At 35.9% G+C, this 19,337-nt stretch overlaps 1 protein-coding gene across 1 annotated transcript in view; it reads right to left on the bottom strand.

Annotated features, from left to right (window-relative positions):
- Positions 1-1,678: 1,678 nt before the first annotated feature.
- MAN1A1 (mannosidase alpha class 1A member 1) overlaps positions 1,679-19,337 on the bottom strand; it is a 184,486-nt gene continuing 166,827 nt past the window's right edge. The window contains exons 10-13 of the mRNA XM_017541052.2: positions 14,897-15,116; positions 13,588-13,760; positions 4,845-4,960; positions 1,679-4,471 (exon numbers count right to left, since the gene is read on the bottom strand). Coding sequence (XP_017396541.1) covers positions 4,345-4,471; positions 4,845-4,960; positions 13,588-13,760; positions 14,897-15,116 — 636 coding nt within the window. The 3' untranslated portion in view covers positions 1,679-4,344. The remainder of the gene's footprint in view (positions 4,472-4,844; positions 4,961-13,587; positions 13,761-14,896; positions 15,117-19,337) is intronic.

Below are 19,337 nucleotides of genomic sequence, written 5' to 3'. Positions count from 1 at the left end.
GCAAGTGTCTACATATCATTGTCAGTCATTAGATGGATTGGTTGCCAAGCTGCCATCTCTGTGTTGATGGCTGATTAGTAGACATAAAATCAAGCTTAGAATAAATTTTAATAATTCTGTCACCAACAACATAAACACAACCAACATCATTTGTGTTACCAATAATTTCATTCAGAAGGTTCCCATTTGAATAACTCTCTATTAGGTAATAAGCTAATTTCTTTGCTTGGTGCTGTTGTAATCATTTTTTGCTTTTTAACATAGAAGGCAGGGACTTTGACATTAAGTCATATAACAATAATGGGCTGTTGAATACTGAAAAAACTCTATTGGAGGAGTCATGCCTTTTTTATTTTACATGATGTAAGTAGTTTAAAAATAACCTGTTGATTAACAATTGATTCTAGTCACAAACATGTACTTCAATATTTTTTAAAAAAGTGTACTCGTAGGCCAGGTGCAGTGGCTCATGTCTGTAATCACAACACTTTGGGAAGCTGAGGTAGGCAGATCATGAGGTCAGGAGATCGAGACCATCCTGGCCAACATGGTGAAGCCCTGTCTTTACTAAAAATACAAAAACTAGCTGGGCATGGTGGTGCATGCCTGTAGTCCCAGCTACTTGGGAGGAGAATTACTTGAACCCAGGAGGTGGAGATTGCAGTGAGTTGAGATCATGCCACTGCACTCAAGCCTGGTGACAGAGCAAGACTCCATCTCAAAAAAAAAAAAAAATTACTGTTTATGAAAAGACATTTGCAAACAGTTGTAGCAAAGACTATGAATATAAGATAGAGTTTCCTAACTCATGCACTTTTTCACTCAATTGCGTACTACATCAAGTGCTAGATGTTGCTCAGCATTAGACATAGAAAAATGGGGGAGGTGAATGCCAATTAAAGTGTCTATTCTCCTGGGGTTTAATACTAAGGGATTAGAAAGACATAAATTTATAACAAATGCTAAGTAGAAAGTAAAATACAGTAGGGGACAAAAGGTGGAGAGAATTTTATACTGATTGGTCAAAGAAGTCATTCTAATAAGGTGGCAATTATGCAGAGACCTGATAAAGTGAAGAATGAGCTATAAAAATAAAGAGTTCCAGGCAGTGGCAACAGCAACCAAAATATGTGAAGCATTTTAAGAAAATACGGTATGAATTTGAAGAATTTAGAGCCCAGGCTTTTTCAAAAATTTTGGAGGATCTATAGCTAAGTTCTCCTTTTTCTATTAAGCCTCTTAGACCACTCAAATCCTATGGACCTCCTGTTTTCATGAGCTTCTATAGAATTTTAGCTTGTAATTTAACACAACTAAATACTATTTTTGTCTTGTTTTGAGGGGTAGGGTGGGGTTAGTCTAAGTTTCTTAACTGCATTGCAAGTTTATGAGCAAAGATCATACTTTGTGCTATTTCTGACACCAAAACTTCTAGCCTCTGTGTCCTGGTGTTGAACACATATTAGATCCTTAATAATGGTTATTTTATTACCCAAATACTGTATATGCAAAATTATGTGCAATGCAAAAGTTTTTAATGGGAAATGTTTCCTTGTCAAGATCCTTGTCAAGGTGTGGTATGGAATTGCTGCTAGGATCTAATATTTCTACTTGGAACTGAATGCACTCACTCCTTAAATATACAGAAGCCTACTAAAAAGGAGAAAAATATAACAAATGAGGAGATATATTAAAAGACTTTATTCACAATAGAGAAATTTTACAAATATAATTTTTAAAAATTATGCGTCAATCTATTATGTTTCCCATGACATTGGAGATTTATATATAAAGTTGAAAATGACAGAATGGATTTATGTACAAATCAAAAATAATGTACAAAATATGCAGCTCATGAAAACATTATGACAAGTCATTGATTTCTGTAAACTGACATACAACTTACATGTGTAATATTAATTGCACAAAGTATATCAAGACATATTGTATAAACACAAAATTAAGTGCTATTTTAACTGTTCATCTTTCAGTATGTGAATATATATATAAATTTAACCACACAATTTTGTTGAAAATAAGTTTCTACTTAAAGATTCAGTTGTTAAAATTAACCCAAAATATAATTTTAATTAAATTCTATCACTATAATATTAATCTCTTATCTTGTTTACATTTTTGGTGTTTGGGGACTTTTGTTAAAAAAAATTCCAAGTTCTAGAATTGAAAAAATTTCATTGTTGCCATTGAGAGGGCAACATATAGCACAGCTTCTTGTCCATGCACACCAGGATACCAAGGTACCTTACAGTGCAGTGTGTACATACAATCTGATTTTAATACTCTATCTGCTGCAGAAATACTTATCAACTTTGTGCTCTTTCAAATCAAATTGAAAAGAAAATGAGTTAATTTAAATTGCAAGTTCAAGGACATTTATACAAACATTATAATCTTAATGCATGTGGCGCAATTTTGGCAATAATTCTTAATATTTTGCCTTGAAGTCCTGGGAACCAAGGGCTCTAGCTATCCATTCATTTCATTAGGTGAACTGAAGATATGAGTGGGAGAAGTTATTCTGGATCACAGAGACACATTAGCATGGAAATAATGATGTACTAAAGACTCTTACATTTACTAATTTTACTAATTTATTCTTTGACATATACCAATGCATGATGTTGAAAAACAGAAAGAAGGTCACAAAGACGGTCCTGTCAATTAAAGGAAATCTTTTAAAACACTTTCAAAAGCTAAAATAACTAAAACTGTGAAGTCTGTTGATATCTAAGAAAACAATTGTCTTCAATAATACTAGGTGGAACCATATGAAACTGCTGACAGTTTTTAAACCAAAAAGGCAGCAATTTCATAGGCTTCAGCCTAATCCACGTGGTTGCACTGATCTTTCTGACCATTATAGGCTGAAAATTCACATGGTCAAAGTCTTTGCACTTCAGTATATGCATCATATTAGCCCTTTCATGGAAATAGCTATATCTACATAAATATATATGTATATATAGTAAGCCAATGTAAATAAACAGAAGGTATCACCAAATCTATTCTTGAGAAAATCATTCCTATTTCAAAACTTAATGTTTAAAAGAATTATATATTGATTTTGATCTACACCAGGACTGTGGCGGATTGGGAGTGGCCATTTCTTTATATTTCTTCCAGGTTGTGATCTCTATGTTGAATATAACCATACTAAATATGCTACATTCTTATTTGGCCTAAAAATTTATTAGGTTTTCCTTGATTGATCATGAATTAATAAAGATTGGCAAAGCTTCTTTCAGAATCAAATCCTGCTTTCACAAACTGAAATGAAATTTTAGTTGTTCTATAATTTACTACATTTGAGATAGAGCCTTTTTTAAAATCTGAAAAATCTGAACCAAATAGAATGCTTTATTTTCTCAAGAAAAAAAATGAAGGTGAAATACAAACAAATGAACCAAAAGCCATACAAAATACCCTCTCTTCAGAGAGACCCAATTTCTTCATATATTCAGTTAAACCCAAAAGCTAATCCATTAAGTTATACTATTTTCTTTAGAAAAATGTAATTCAGTGATAGCAGAGCTCTGCAAAATTTGAGAGCTCACCTCTCTGTGTAGTAGGGAATGGAAGAAATTAACCAGTACGTAATCCAGAAATGACATAGGGCATTTCAAGTAAAATTAAAGAACACATTTACAAAATAGAAAATGCTAATATAATTAACCAACACAAATACACTGCAGTTCCAATGAAATGAGGTCAACATGAGATGATCCTTTTGGAATGACTTTCTAATTTGAATTACAATGTGAGTGAAGTATTTTAGAAGACATTCTATCAAATAATGATAGACCTCCATAAGGAGGCTGTCACAGTTAGAAGATCTGTCTCTGGTGAATAGACAAACCAGATTAACATGAAGTTGAAAAGGAAAAAGCTTTTTTAATACTTAATTTATTATTATGGCTTTTTGCAACATGGCAAAACATTACAGCTTAAAGCAGACATCATCTCCTCATAGAGGAGGAAGAAGTTTTGCAGTCAAATCAAATTGTAATTAAGAGGTCACTGCTATATCATTCTATTCAGTTTAATAAAAATGGTATTACAGCTTCATGAACTTCAGAGATAATAGGTTACTCAAAAACATAAAAAAACTGGTGGATACACTGGCTGAATAATAAAGGATATGATAAGGAATTTAAGTCCATCTATACTTATGATAATAAACATAAAAGACTGCAAAACAATTTAAGACCTTAGAATAATCACAGACCTATTAATAAAAGTTCATCACGTGCCTGATTACCAGAAAAGGAATTGTTAAGGTATGCAGTGAAGGGAATGGGGCGGAATAAAATATAAGATGTCGTTTTATTCCTCTTTGAGTTCAACTTCCTTTTTATCTGTAGGGAGGATAGGGAGAAGATGTGCCTCGGTATTGAAGATCCAATGCTCCAGTGGAAGAAGATCATCGTCAGAAAATATTAGGTACAAATATCTGGTGAGAGAAACATAAGTAGATGAGGCCCAAGAGACTAGACAGGCAGTGAAACCACAAACACACAGCAAAACCACATCAATGTCTCCATTTATCTTATTTAGAAACACGGAGTAAAATGCCAGAGTAAAATATATCAAAACCCTGAGGGGTTACACTCATTACCATGGGGTAAAGAAGCTACTCAGTGCTTTGGTGTTAGTAGTACCAAGTCACTGAACCTAGTTACTGAGAATACGCCTGCGATTATAGCCATGCCTGATATTCTCAGTCAGTCATACTTGACACTACTTGAATGTGTTCATGATAAAGATGTCTACAAAGATCTGTCCAAGTACCTTAGCCACATGGTTTTAGAATAATTTTCACCTACTTCAGTGTCTCTGCCAAGAAGAAACTCTGCTGCACATCATCATAACTCTCATGAAGAAGGTAAACATCCCTTAGGCCTGAATAGCCTCCGTTCACTCTGCAATGGCTTTCCAAGGCCTGAATTACAAAGGAGGGGAAAAAATGGTCACAATTTAGTAAACTGATTGTCACTAATTTTTATTATTAGATTGCCAAGTTCAGATAAGACTTATTTTTTTGAGATAGGATCTCACTCTGTTGCCTGGGTGCAGTACAGTGGCACCATCATGGCTCACTGTAGTCGCTACCTCTTGGGCTCAGGTGATTCTCTGCCTTAGCCTCCCAAGTAGCCAGGACAACAGGCATGTGCCACCCCACCAAGCTAATTTTTTATAGAGATGGGCTTTTGCCACGTTGCCCATGCTGGTCTCAAACTCCTGGGCTCAAGTGATCTGCCTGCCTCTACCTCCCAAAGAACTGGGATTACGGGCATGAGCCATCGTGCCCAGCCAAAATTTATTTTTTAAAAATTGGATTCAAATTAAATGAAAGTTTGTTAGAATTTTAGGAAAAAATTTAAAACCATAAACTAAATGTAAATTAAAAATGAAGTCACAGAACATATGGACTATTTGAAAAACTAATACCTAATTTGAAACACTTCTACCTTTAGTTTTGGAACAATCTTTCACTGAGTTTTACCATTTCCTCCTATGGTCTAGAGCAGGGTTTAGCAAAGTATGGACTGTAGGCTAAATGCAGTCCGGTGTTTATTTTTGTAAATAAACTTTTATTAAACCACAGCTATATTGTTTAAATATTGTCTGTGGCTGTTTTTGTACTATAATGACAGAGCTAAGTAGATGCAACAGAGACTGTCTGGATGGCCCCCAAGCCTGATATTGTCTGGCTCGTAACAGAAAGAGTTTGCTGATTCCTAGTTTACAGAGATTGCTAATGTTGACTGGGATCATAAACCACTGGCTGAGAAACTGTACTGGAGCAAAATTAGAATACCGCTACTATAATCAGAATATCTGATTTTTGGAAAATTGATTGTAGGGTACTCATCAGTGATATTGGTAACAGAGCTAAAAGAAGAAAATGAAAGACAGCGAGAGACATGTGACTGGGATCTATTCCTAAAAAACATGTCTTTAGTCTAGTATGGAAGTAGATGGGATGACCCCACTGACAACTCTCTAGAGAGAAATGATCCTACATTTCTGTAGTTATCTGAACTTAATGAATATTTGGAAAAGAGATGGGTTGGTCAGTGTGAGGATGAACATTTAGGTAACAACCTAAACCAATCTGCCTTCCATTTTGTTGGTTACCACTAAGTTGGCTGTTTTTGCTTTCTTTTCCCTTTCCAGAGCCCGCTTTCTTTATTTGTTTCTATTTTTCTTTAACTTTTTTGCAGCTTTATCAACATGTGACAAATAAAAATTGTATGTATTGTAAGGTGTACAACGTGATGTTTTGATATACATATGTAAACACTGTGAAATGATTACCACAATCAAGCTAATTAACATATCCATCACCTCACATCTTAAATACTTTCATGTGTATACTGAGAACCCTTGAGATTTATCCATATATTATTACTAACTGTAGTCACCATGCTACACATTAAGTCTCCAGAACTCACCCATCTTATATTAAGCGAAAATTCATACCCTTTGACCAATTATTTCTCCTTTTTTCCATCTCCAAGTCCCTAGTAACCACTATTCTACTCTCTGCTTCTATGAGTCCAACTTTTCAAAAAAGATTCCACATGTAAGTGAGATCATACAGTGTTCGTCTTTGTGTCTGGCTTATTTCACTTAGCATAATGTCCTCCAAGTTCGTCCACATTGTAACAAATGGCAGGAGTTCCTTCTTTTTAAGGCTGAATAATATTTTATCATGTATATACGCCACATTTCTATTTGTCCACTGATGGACACTTAGGTTGTTTCTGTATGTTGGCTATTGTAAATCACGCTGTGATGAACACAGAAGGACACAGTGCTCTTGGAGATGCTGATTTCATCTTCTGTGGATATACTTCAAGAATTAGGATTGCTGGATCATATGGTTGCTCTATTTTTAATTTTTTGAGAAACCTCCATACTGTTTTCTATAATGGCTGCATCAATTTTCATTGCCCCCAAGAGTATACAAAGGTTCCCTTTATTCTGCATCCTCATCAACACTGATTATCTCTTGAATTTTTGATAACAGCCATTTAAAAAGGTGTGAAGTAATATCTCACTGTGGTTCTGATTTATGGTTCCCTGATGATTTGTGATGTTGAGCATCTTTTCACTTTTGGCCATCTATAGGTCTTCTTTGGAAAAATGTCTCTTCAGATCCTTTGCCCATTTTAAAATAAGGTTGTTTTTCTACTACTGAATTGTAAGGTCCTTATATATTTTGGATATTAATACCTTACAGATACATGGTTCACACATATTTTTGTCACCGTTTAGTTGTTTCCTTTGCTGTAGGGAACTATTTAGTTTGATGTAGTTTCATATGTTTCTTTGCTTTTGTTGCCTGTGTTTTGGGGTCAAATCCAAAAAATCATTGCCAAGCTCAATGTCAAGGAGCTTTTCCCCCATTGTTTTCTCCTACGAGTTTTATGGTTTCAGGTCTTATGTTTAAGTCTTTAATTCATCTTGAGCTGGTTTTTTGTCCTGCTTATATTTTGAAATTACATTTGCTGCTCTGCTAGTTACCAGGCATATTCATCTCTAGGAAAGTTATTTTCTGCTCATCACATCCTACTAATCCTATTAATTATATGGTCAAATAAAAATTTCCATCGTATGAAAATTGCCATCTGCAATCTGGTTCTAATGTTTTGACTCTAGACAAAAATAACAAAGCTTAAGACTAAAACCCTAAGATATTTTATAGTGAAATAAAGAAAATATAAACAAGAGAAACTTACTCTTAGTTTCTCATGTCATTTTTCATTTATTTTTAAATTTTCTCCTATGAATCATAATTTCATACTTTTTTACATGTATAATTGTACCCCATTTTTCTTCCATTTAATCCAACTACCAAAAAGATGGAAGGCATAGATCTTGCCATATTAGTTGAGAAAAATCTTCTCTCGCTAGAAAGGATTTTGGAGGAAAACAAGGCTCTAAGAATGTAGAGCTCAGAAGAGAGGTGAGGGAAAGCAAATGCCAGCCATGGATTCTCAAGAGCAGAGATGTTTCACTGAGAGCTCAGCTCCCATCTGCAGATACCGATAATGAGGTTATTGATTTTTCAAATCAAGGCTGGAGGACAGAAGGGAGAGAGCAGGGACTGTGAGGAGAAGCATTTAATTACCTGGTTAAAGAAAATCTGACCAGCAGGCCACATGAATAAAGAAAATAAAGAAAATGCCTCATGATTTCATACTTTTAAAAAGCCCCCAAGAAAATAAGAACAATCAACTTAAAAACAGATGCTTCGATTAAATTCTAAGTTCTAGACAGTGTGTCAAATGGAGGATGAGCGTGAAGAAAGAAACTTTAAAACCTATTATTTTTTTCCTTCCTCTTTTTTTTGATAAAAAGTCAACCAGATAGAGTGAGCCAAAAATTATTATTTGCTAAAAAAAGGAAAAAAAATCAGAATTTAGAAAAAATGGGCAAGCTTTTTATGGGAAACCCCATTTCCAGAAATTTGTTTAAATAGATTTTAATCCAAAAACCTTTTCTTAGTTGTTCCCTTGAGGTTTTTGGTGATTCAATGAGAAGGCCAGCCATGATAAATAGCCACTTCTCCTCCCCATAGAAACTGCTCTCAGCTCCTTATTTTGTTAAATAGGAGGAGTTGCTTTTGGGGTGGACAATGCCCATCACGTTTCTTTCTAGTTCACCCTCTCATTCTTGTTCCCCACAAGTCCTCTTGGGGTAAACTACAGTATTTAAGAACACAGTCAAAATTTTTGAGTGGTGGGCCAAGTTCCAGCTGGAGACCCCCTTATCAGTGCCCCAGAAGCTCCATGTCCCAGGCAGCATCTTTCTTCTCAGCATGGGGTTGTACATGAGGATAAAACAAGAGGAGGAAACGCTTAGACAGTAATAAGGGCTTTTGGAGGTTTAGAGAGGGCCAGCCACTTTCAGTTTTTGAAGCTTTTAGTAAATGAAAAAAAAAAAAATTTTTTTTTTTTTGTTAAAAAGGAAAAACACCAAAGAACCTCCCCTTTCCCCTCATGTAAAAGTCTAGATTTTAAGACTTTAGGAATGTGAAGCTTGGGACAAGTAGCTTTCCAGGGCCCTTATAACAGCCTGATTCTACCAGCATCTCAACAGTGGAAGTTGTCATGTGTTTGAATGGTAAAGTGTAACCAGATCATCACTGTACTACAATCTGTTCTTCAGACTCTCAGCCTCTAGGCATAGGGACCACCTTGGTTTTGAGTAAATGCTTCTATTATTAGTGATCCTAACTGACTGGGATGTGCTAATAGCAGAGAACAGTGTATGAGAATGCTTACGGTGACTTTGTAGCAGGAGCGGCAGGGGAAAGGATCTTTCGGACACCGAATACAGGAGGAAGGAATCTATTTCAGCTGGGAGCTTTGGTGGCATAGGTGCTTAACAGCCAAACTCCGCTAAAAAAGGGAGGTTCAGCCTTTATATAGGCTTATACTTTAGATGTTATACGTGGAAGAATCTTAGGTTCATAGTTTTTAGGACTCACATGTGAAAAGGTTTCTGTTTACAGTTTTAGGAATTACATACTAAACGGTTTCAGTTCACAGTTTCAGGAATTACATATGAAAGGGCTCTGGTTTACAGTTTTAGGACTCACATGTGAAAAGGTTTCTGGTTTGATCTTGCTTTAAGTAAAAATAGTGCCTTCTGAAGTTTCCCCAAGGCCTAGTCTGTTGTTTTCAGGAAGGAGATTCAGGAGGCGAGCGGGGAGGGAATCCCCAATGCCTGGGTCTCCCTCCTCAACTTGAGCTCTAAACAAAGGATGAAAGACAAACCTGACCCTCTAGTGATTATGCTTTATACTTGGAGTGGGGGGTAGGTAAGAAAATAGTGAGCATCATGAGTTAAATCATAAGTCAGAAAGCATTACTGTGAGGACAGAAGAGCATTCTCTTATCTACCACATATATAAATGGCTGATCCATGGAGTGTAAGGCTGTCTACTTGACTGTGGTCTGAACTCAAGGGTAGAACACAGAGAACCAGATACCTGGAAAAAATCAAAAAGTCTGGAAACAGGATGAAGCCTGAGGAGGCAGGAGGAGGAAGGAGAAAGACAAGTCACTTTCTGAGAGTTGAAATGTCTGAGTGGAAAACGTTAGACCAAAGAAAAATGTCTGCAAAAAACCAAAACCCGCAAACCTGAAACTACCAAAAAAATACCTGAAGCCAAAAAAATCCCAAATCCCTATGTAAGGCTTTATCCTTTACCATAGATCAGCTGAGACATTATATAATCTATGTTAATATATAATTAATATCCTGATAAAGCTTATACTGTAAGTTATCAGATAGTTAATTGGAAGGAATTTGTCAGTTTCTCATTTTTTTTTTTTAATTTTCGAGAGAGTCTCACTCTATAGTTCAGGCTGGGATGCAGTGGTGCGATCTTAGCTCAACGTAACCTTGAACTCCTGGGCTCAAGTGGTCCTCCCTCCTCAGCCTTCTGAGTAAGCAGGGACTATAAAAGTGTGCCACCATGACCGGCTAATTTTTACATTTTGTTGCCTAGGCTGATCTCAAACTCCTATCCTCAAGCCATCCTCCCACCTCGGCTTCCCAAAGTGTTGGGATTACAGGCTTGAGCCACCATGCCTGGCCTTCATGACACTTTTGAGAAAAAGGAAAAGAAATATCAGTTAAATATTGTTTCTGTCAGGCAGACTCACAAGTGCTTGAACACCAGTGATTAATGGAGTGCTGTTAACCCACAAAAGAACTGTCTAGTGTTGTACTGCTGGATTATATACCTTTTCATATCTTATTTGACATTATTATTAGAAATTTAATTAAGACATGGAAAGCAGGTTTCTCAAGTGTATTAGTGAAAGATAGCTGGGAAGGGAGTGCTTTTTGTTAGAAGACAGGAAGACGGCTTACAAGTACTTTACAAACTGAAAGTATGGGTGAAACAAAGCACAATGCAAAGAAGATGTGACTCAACAGCAGCTAATGGAGAAGCTAACACTGAAAATAATTTCAATACAAGCCAGTTTGTTGTTTTAAAAAAATTTAAATATAAATCTACTAAAAGAACAAGTTGGACCATAAGCTGTGAAAAATCACACTGCAAAAAGAAGAAGAGAGGTTTTTGAGACATACTGCTCAGTCCTAAAAGACCACAGCTGGAAACCATGCCAGGAAAAGAAAATCAAAGGAAACGATGGATGGATGAGGAAAGGAGGAGCTGGCAGAACCTGCTATCTTCAGATAACTGAGGAGCTGAAATGTAGATGGGAGATGTTTTCCTCCGGTGCCTGCAGAGCACAGAACATTGTAAATTGTGGCTTCAAAATAAATAACTTTCTAACACCTTCAACCATTAAAAATGGAAATGAATTACTTTATTAGGTGATACATCTCCCTTTGCTGTGAAGTCCTTGCATCGATGAGGAAGAGCTATCTTGCAAAGATAAGGAGGGGAGTCTTAAGTAGAAAGCTGGATGAAGTGATTTTTAAGACCCCCTGTTTCGGTTTGGGTTCCCTTAAAAATAAAGCATGAGACAAAGGTTGGACACAGGATGCAGGAAGTCTATCAGGGAGGCAACATCAGGAAGTGGGCAAGCGGGAAGAGCAAAACAGGGCAGAAGGGCAAATGAATTACATTAAGTTTCAACTGTGTGCAACGAGGCTCACTCCTGTAAGAATCATGTAGCATGCATTCCAGAATGATTCTTGAAAGAAAGAAGACTGGGATTGTTATCCATCAACTCCAAAACCTCCTTAGTTGAAAACCATTAACTCCCCAGCACTTCCCAGACCACAGCCAGCTGCTTAGGGAAAAGCTCTTCCACCTTCTTTTCCTGACATGGTTTCCAGCTGTGGTCTCAAGTATGTGTCAGAACAGCCAAGTGCTGGAGGTGCTGCAGATGCCAGCATATGTGGGGCTGCTGCTGAAACACAGGAGGCCACGGGGGCGTAACACAATGGGAGAAAAGTACGGCCATGCCTTCTAAGTCCTGGGTTTTTGTGGTTTAAAAAATGCAAGATCCTACAGCACTCCTTGCTCACCACTGTAGTTCAGGTTCTAGCAGAGGTTACTGGGGGCACCCTCAAAATGGAGGCCTCATTGTTGTGACACAGGGAAATGATTTCAGGTCATATATTAGGTCAAAGAGTTGACAAGAAATAAAAATCATAACACATAAACCAACCTTATAATCCCATAAACAACCAACCCCCCCCCCGCCCCGAAGAACAAAGCAAACCAAAGCATCCTGCCTGCCTAGCAATGTGGATTTGCTTACTTTCTATTTTTGATCCCTTCTCTGCCATACATTTTGCACATTCTAACATTTATAAAATGGATGTCATAATGTTGTTGGTTATTTTTCTTAGTGGTATATAAAATGATGATGCTTTTTACATAATTATGGTGTTTTAGATTTGAAAGAATACATTATTCCTAATATTCTCAACTTAAACTGATACTCAATTCATTTGCTGGCCAATTGAAGACCAAAACAATTCCCTATCACCAAAGCATAGAAAAGCCTCAATTTTAACATTTTTTTCCAGATAAAAAAACCAGAAATGAAAAGAAATTACAATCACTACTGATTAACTGTAATAGAATTGCCCCCCCACCTCAAAGAGGCCTAGAGAATTGCTGTTATTTAAAATGACTGATGATTAATGATAAGACACATACTAAATGAAGAGGATAATAAGCAAGATTCACCAATGGCTTCCTAAGATATTAGTTAAATTTTACCAAAGGCAATATTCATTTTAGATTTCCTGAGAGAAGTCATTCCTTATGGACAGTTTTTAAAGACAGCTAACTTTCTAACAAAGAGTGCTAGAGAATGAGAGTGTAATTAAAGCACTGACTTGTTCTTATCCCCTGAATTCCCTCCCACTCCTTGCGGAATATCTCTCACAATTAGACAGACATTGTTAGATGCATATCCTGCAGGGCGCTTCCTCAGGCATTCAGCACGCAAAGCATTCACTAGATTAGCTAGGAAGGAGACATACCATCCTCGACTGGAAAAGACCCAAGAGGTGAAAGACAATGAAAACAACACACTGGGCACATGGAAAGCTTAAAGATACTCAAAGAAACCTGAAACTAGCGAAGGAATATCCTTCTACAAAGTAATTCTTCTATAAGTGCTTTCTAAAAGTTAGATCTAAGTAGCTATTTACTCTAAGTAAAAGCATATATTAGTATTTTAAAGCCCATAGACAGAAAAAAACATATAGTGGTTTATTGAAACAGAGGTGAATATCCGAGAGCTGCCAATAACGCTTAGGTGGGATTAAGGGATCATCATTTTTGTATTCATGGGAACTTAATTTTAGACTATGCCTTTCTAGTTATCTCCTTCAATATCTAAGTCTATCAGTAGGTATATCTGTATCAATGTTATATAAGCTGAAGCCAGGCATATAAAATGACTTCAATGAAATTACACAGTCCTCGGTGGAAAAAATCCTGGTTGAAGCTTTAAAAATTATATAAAAGTTGGTAAGCTAGATTTATAGGTATCGCTGAACATTTTTTACTACGACATTTATCTATAAGAAAAATGCAAATTAAAACATCACCTCTACGGCTTCCCAGGCCCATTTCCTGTACTTTGGATCATGAGTCAGTCTCCACATATACATGTAAGTCTCTATAACTTCAGGCCGTAAGATGTAGTATTTTTCATTTTGTCTTGTAGCAATGGCTTCAACACCACCATCAAATCTGAAAGCTTCTGGTCCCAGCTTCATAACTAAAGGACATGGAATGAGTGAATAAGGGTTAATTTCCTGGACAGTGTTTAGAGTCTATAACATAAATGAAACTAGAAAATACAGTCATCCCTTAGTATCTATGAGGGATTGGTTCAGGACCCTCTGAGGATAACAAAATCCATGGATCCTTGAGTCCCTTATGTAAAATGGCATAGTATTTGCATACAACCTAGGTACATTCTCCCATAAGCTTTAAATCACCTTGAGTTTACTTATAATCCTTAATACAGTGTAAATTTTATGTAACTAGGTGTTATGCTGTACTGTTTAGGGAATAAAGATAAGAACAAAAAGTCTATACATGTTTAGTACAGACAGAACCATCCATTTTTGGGGAACATTTCTGATCTGTAGTTGTGGAACTCAGGGATACAAGGGTCTGACTGTACTTTAACAACATTGAAGAGAGATGTCAAAATAGTCATTTTAAAAAAGAGTTATAAACTTCATATACTACATAATATTCATATACTTTAAAAATTGTAAAACTTATCTAAAAGAGTCCCTTTTAGGAAATAGCACAATTTTTTTTTTCCATTTAACCCCCATTTATTGAGCACCCACCAGGCAGGTTCAAGGCACCATGAAATATCATTTGAGTTAGGCAAAAACTTAGTGATTAACAATCCTAAGTAAGTTTGTTACAAAAGGTCAGTTATTTACACTTTGTGTTTTGAATTCCTATTTTATAAGAAGGGAGTGGGATTCATGATCTATTTCATGGGGGTTGTGAAGAAGATTAATAATGGTTTATAAAATGCTGTTTCTCTTTGCAGGGGGATAGAGGCCCTTGCCCAATGTTATTGGCAAAAGCAGAAGTCAGTAAATTAGGCTGGCTTTAACCCTTTATTGCCTGGATTTTTGTTTCTTGGCAAACTCAGGGTAAATATTTTTTAGGTAGAAAAGCATTGCCTTTTAAAATAAAAACATAACTTAAATGAAACTACAAAGTACAGTCATCCCTCAGTATCTGTGACAGATTGGTTCCATCATTAATCATGATCATTAAGTTTCATAGGCAGAGTGGATATTCTTTTGATGGCAGCAATGACAAAACTGCATGAAATCAAAGCATGTGGGAATAGACTATAAATGAAGAATAACAGGTACTCACATGTTCTATTATATGATTCATGACAGGTACGGGCAATTTCAGCGCCAAGTTCAAGGTAATGTTGGGCCAGGCCTTCAGGAGCTCCATCAGCCCCGAGTGCAAACATGCCTCCTGCAAAGCAGGTCAGGTGGCCCATCTTGTGCTCTAGGAGGCCCCCTTTCCACTCTGCGATGTAAGTTAGTCCACTGCTAGACTTGCGGATCAAATGAGTCTCAATGGCCTGGAAAAAACACTTATTTTTAATATTTTGTAATCTCTTTAAATTTATACTAAAAATATCCTCAATCATTAAAAAAAAAAAGAGAATAAAACAACTCACAATCTAAGTTTGGTGTTACAAATCCATTCAATCTGAAATTATACGCTATCTCTTTCTGTCTTCCTCCTCTAGTTTATGCCTTATTAGCTTGGTTAGTCAGAATCAACACTGCTGGGCCCGCACAGTTGGTTTTGCTAGGTTCTGTGACCAAACGCTTGTATTCCTCATATTCAAAAAACTTTCCCCTTCCTCAAAACAGGCCACTGGTGCAGTGGTAATAGTTGATTTGGTACATTTTCATTTCCACAAGTGGTGAAGTAACACAAAGCCCAGGCCCTAAGGTGGATGGAGAACACAGCATATTTGTGCATGAGATCCAGGCTGGTGGCAGAACTCTTCCTTTCACTGCCTTAGGCTTGAAGCGATAACAAAATAGAGTGGCAAAGAGATGTTCTGGAGCCAGACGACTTGGCTTCTAATTCCAGTTCTGACACTATCTGTGACTTGTGGGAGTTGACAATTTGCTTACTATATCCCTAAATCTCAGCATCCTAATCCATAAATGAGAACAACAGGATCTCCTGAGAGGACTCGGTCAGATTTTGTTTATGAAGCAGTCACTGCTGCAAGTGGCACTTGGTAAAAGTCATTTCTAATTATCATTTATATCTCCAATGTGGTGACACTTGAATCAAGTTCTTCCCTAATAATTCTATTAAAAAGCATGCTACTATATAATGAATAAATATTATTCATTAATATTTTAAAAATTAAAAATCTTTAAATTTGGGGGAAATGACAATGTTCATAAAAATGATATATAAAAGATCTTTTATTTCTATCCCGGGTCTGTTGGTATTCTCTTAAACTAGACAGAGAAATAAAATATGCCTTATATTTTAAAAAGCAAAAATAAAGTATTTGGCATTGCTAATTTCCAATTACTCTAACAGAAAATGCTTTCATTGCTGCCCCACAATTACTTCACAAAAGGAAAAAGGATATGACTGCATCTATACCTGCACACTGCTATCAAAAAAGGGGAATTTTTTAGGAAGCACATTTGGGAATAGTAGGCACAGAAAAAAACCTGTGATAGGGAAGAATGAATGAAAATGAATACATAGGAAGCTAAAACCTTCCCTACCTTTATTAGAAATAAACAAATGAAACCAAGATGGGAAGAAATAAATGAACATATTATTGTGCTCGTTAACTGTGGTTAAGCTAATGTTATTGATGGTTTAGTTATTACATTAATATTTCATTCTTATTTTATGCAACTGAACATTTTAGCTATTTATACTTCTCATAACACAAATTGCAATAAAGTCTTTCAAGCAGATACTTGTTCATCACCCAAGAAATTATTCTTTCTACATGGCAAGAGTAATAGCTTTTGAGCACAAATTAGAGAAACATTATTACCCTGTTATGGATTCTAAATGAAGTATGGTATTATTTCTGGCATGATTCAGACCAAGTTGCTACCTATTAATAAAAACTACAGTGAGGCCGGGTGCGGTGGCTCACGCCTGTAATCCCAACAGTTTGGGAGGCCAAGGCGGGCGGATCACAAGGTCAGGAGATCGAGACCATCTGGCTGACATGGTGAAACCCTGTCTCTATTAAAAACCCAAAAATTAGCTGGGCGTGGTGGCACACGCCTGTAGTTCCAGCTGCTCGGGAGGCTGAGGCAGGATAATTGCTTGAACCTGGGAGGCGGAGGTTGCAATGAGCCGAGATTGTGCCACTGTACTCCAACCTGGGCGACAGAGCGAGACTCTGTCTTAGGAAAAAAGAAAAACAAACAAACAAATCTACAATGAAATTCCAAGACTTTTAAAGCAATTGTTTTGTGTGGCCATGGGAAAATGTAAATAAATACAAAGAAGGATAAATAGTCTTTAGCAGATCTGAAAAAACTGTGTCAAAGCTATAGATAATTGATTAGAAAAAAAGAGTATTATACATTTTGTGATTTAATCCTTCTGTAATTGATTTAAAAAAATTAGTTTGATGAAGCCTTCCGAATTGTAAATGTCTGATAAGTCATCTGCCCAGGTGTCATTTACCACCATGAGTTCCTACTGTTGTCTCCAGATAGGGCCATGATAACTAGTTGAAAGCTCAAAATATTGTTATTAAAATAATCAAATAAAACATACTGCTCTGGGATAAAAGCTTTCCAAAATCTACTTGAAGCTACAACAGAGTAACGGTATCTTCAGTCATCAACTGTCCAGAGCAATAATGTATGGCATCCTCCCTTTGATAACAATAATCTTCTAAAATGCAACTTAGCAGAAAGAAACTTTGTTATATAAGACATTCCTACTTCTCACAACAGAAATTTAGTTGTTCTAGCTTTGCTTTCTAAATTGAAAATATACAATGGATTAAAAATTAGCTTTTACTATTAAGAGAAGCCAGAATCACTCTGACTTTATTTGTTCTTAATGGATTTTCCTGTCAATGATTTGTCTAAATCCAATAAACTAAAAGTTGTGTGGGTATGGTTTTAGGAACCAGGAGAAAAATGTTTCAAATAATATTTTAAAGCTGTCTTTCTTGGAACATCAAGACCTTAGCGGGCCAATTTAAGATTAATTAAAATGTCTGCCAGTATGGTAATTAGAAGATGACAGAATGGGAACTACAAAATACGGAGAAGAATTCCCTAGGTTAAAATCTGAAACCTCATAGCAATGAGGAAAAATATAAAAGAGGCCATGTGGATCATATGCTAATTTGCTTTTGATGTTAATCACGTGCCTTTATAAAGGTTGTGCCAAATGTAGGCCCATGTTCTAACTAAGGCACTTCTGGTTCCTACATATGAAGTAGTGAAGACTTGTAAAGGAAACCAATGTCCTAATCAATGTAGTTAACCAGAACAAAGCAAGCTGCATTTATATTTAAATAAATAAGTATGCCTATGTCAAAATGAGGCCTAGACCTCTTGTTAGAAAGACCAATTTTATAATGGCTACTTCACTGGGACTACAAATTTCCATTTTTCCCTATGAATCAACACTCTGATTATTAAAAAAAGTTTCTAAGCTGTCAAGAAAAATAAAACTTTTCTGAGAACTGAGCCACTATTTTACATTACTTGAGAAGCCTTGATAATAATTAATATTAAAAGAATATATGTGAGTTACCACATAAAACAATCACAAAAGCACCTGATTCCACTAAAATATTCTGTTCTTAATGAGTACAAGTTCAAGTATTTTAGATAAAATAATTTTCTTCCTGACTTTATTTACTTTCTAATTTATTTTCAGTTTTGATTGAGGCTTACCTGGAGGTGTTTCTTAGTTCACTTTTATACTGGCCTCCTCCTAAAGACTTAAGTGGTTTCTAACTTACCTTACTAACTTACTGCCTGCAAATTGGTAAACGAAGATTTAAATGTAGAATGGAAATTCTTACACATAAATCCACAGTGGATGAATTAAAAGGAACAGATATTGATACAGACAAATTTTAATCTTAATTTTGGTTCAATATGTAATATCTCTGAGGGCACAGCAACCTTATCTGTAAAATTGGGTGAGTAATATCTTGAGTACTGTGAGAGGAAAAAAAAACCCAACTCCACAATTTCATTTAAAGGAGCTACCTAACACACTGCTTAGCACACGGTAGGCAATTCAAAACACAACTATTGCCTCTTACTTCTCCTCCATTGTAAAGAATCTTTGATACTATTAATGATCTTCTCTGAAATACGAGTTTGTTCAGATTTTTATGTGTGGATTTCCTTAGAATACTATCCATATATCTCTGAGGACAAGTTTACTTCACATGGAGGTATCCATTGGGACTGTCTGCCATCTTGGGCAATTTTAACTTAGGCAATTGTCAGAATACAAATTCAGGATTTTCCCCCACATAATTTAAATTGTGGTCCTAAGGAAAGAATTCATATTTATGAAAGAATACGACTTTTTCAGATATGTGACTCTTAACTGAGGTTTAAACCATGCAAAAACTTGAACTGCCTTATTAGAAATAAACATCAAATATGATCACTATTCTTATGCTGATATTAGCAAATACTTAACTCTACCTAACTGGAAATATTTTGTAACTCATTCATGTAGTATACTACTTATTCATTAAAACCTTATTAATATATAAGTTACAGTTGAGTGGCAAAGGTGGTTTAAATAT

Source organism: Cebus imitator, unplaced genomic scaffold, assembly GCF_001604975.1.
Source record: "Cebus imitator isolate Cc_AM_T3 unplaced genomic scaffold, Cebus_imitator-1.0 Scaffold130, whole genome shotgun sequence".
Classification (NCBI taxonomy): Eukaryota; Metazoa; Chordata; class Mammalia; order Primates; family Cebidae; genus Cebus; species Cebus imitator.
Note: the sequence above shows the minus strand (reverse complement) of the source record. Positions and strands in the feature narration are given on the sequence as shown.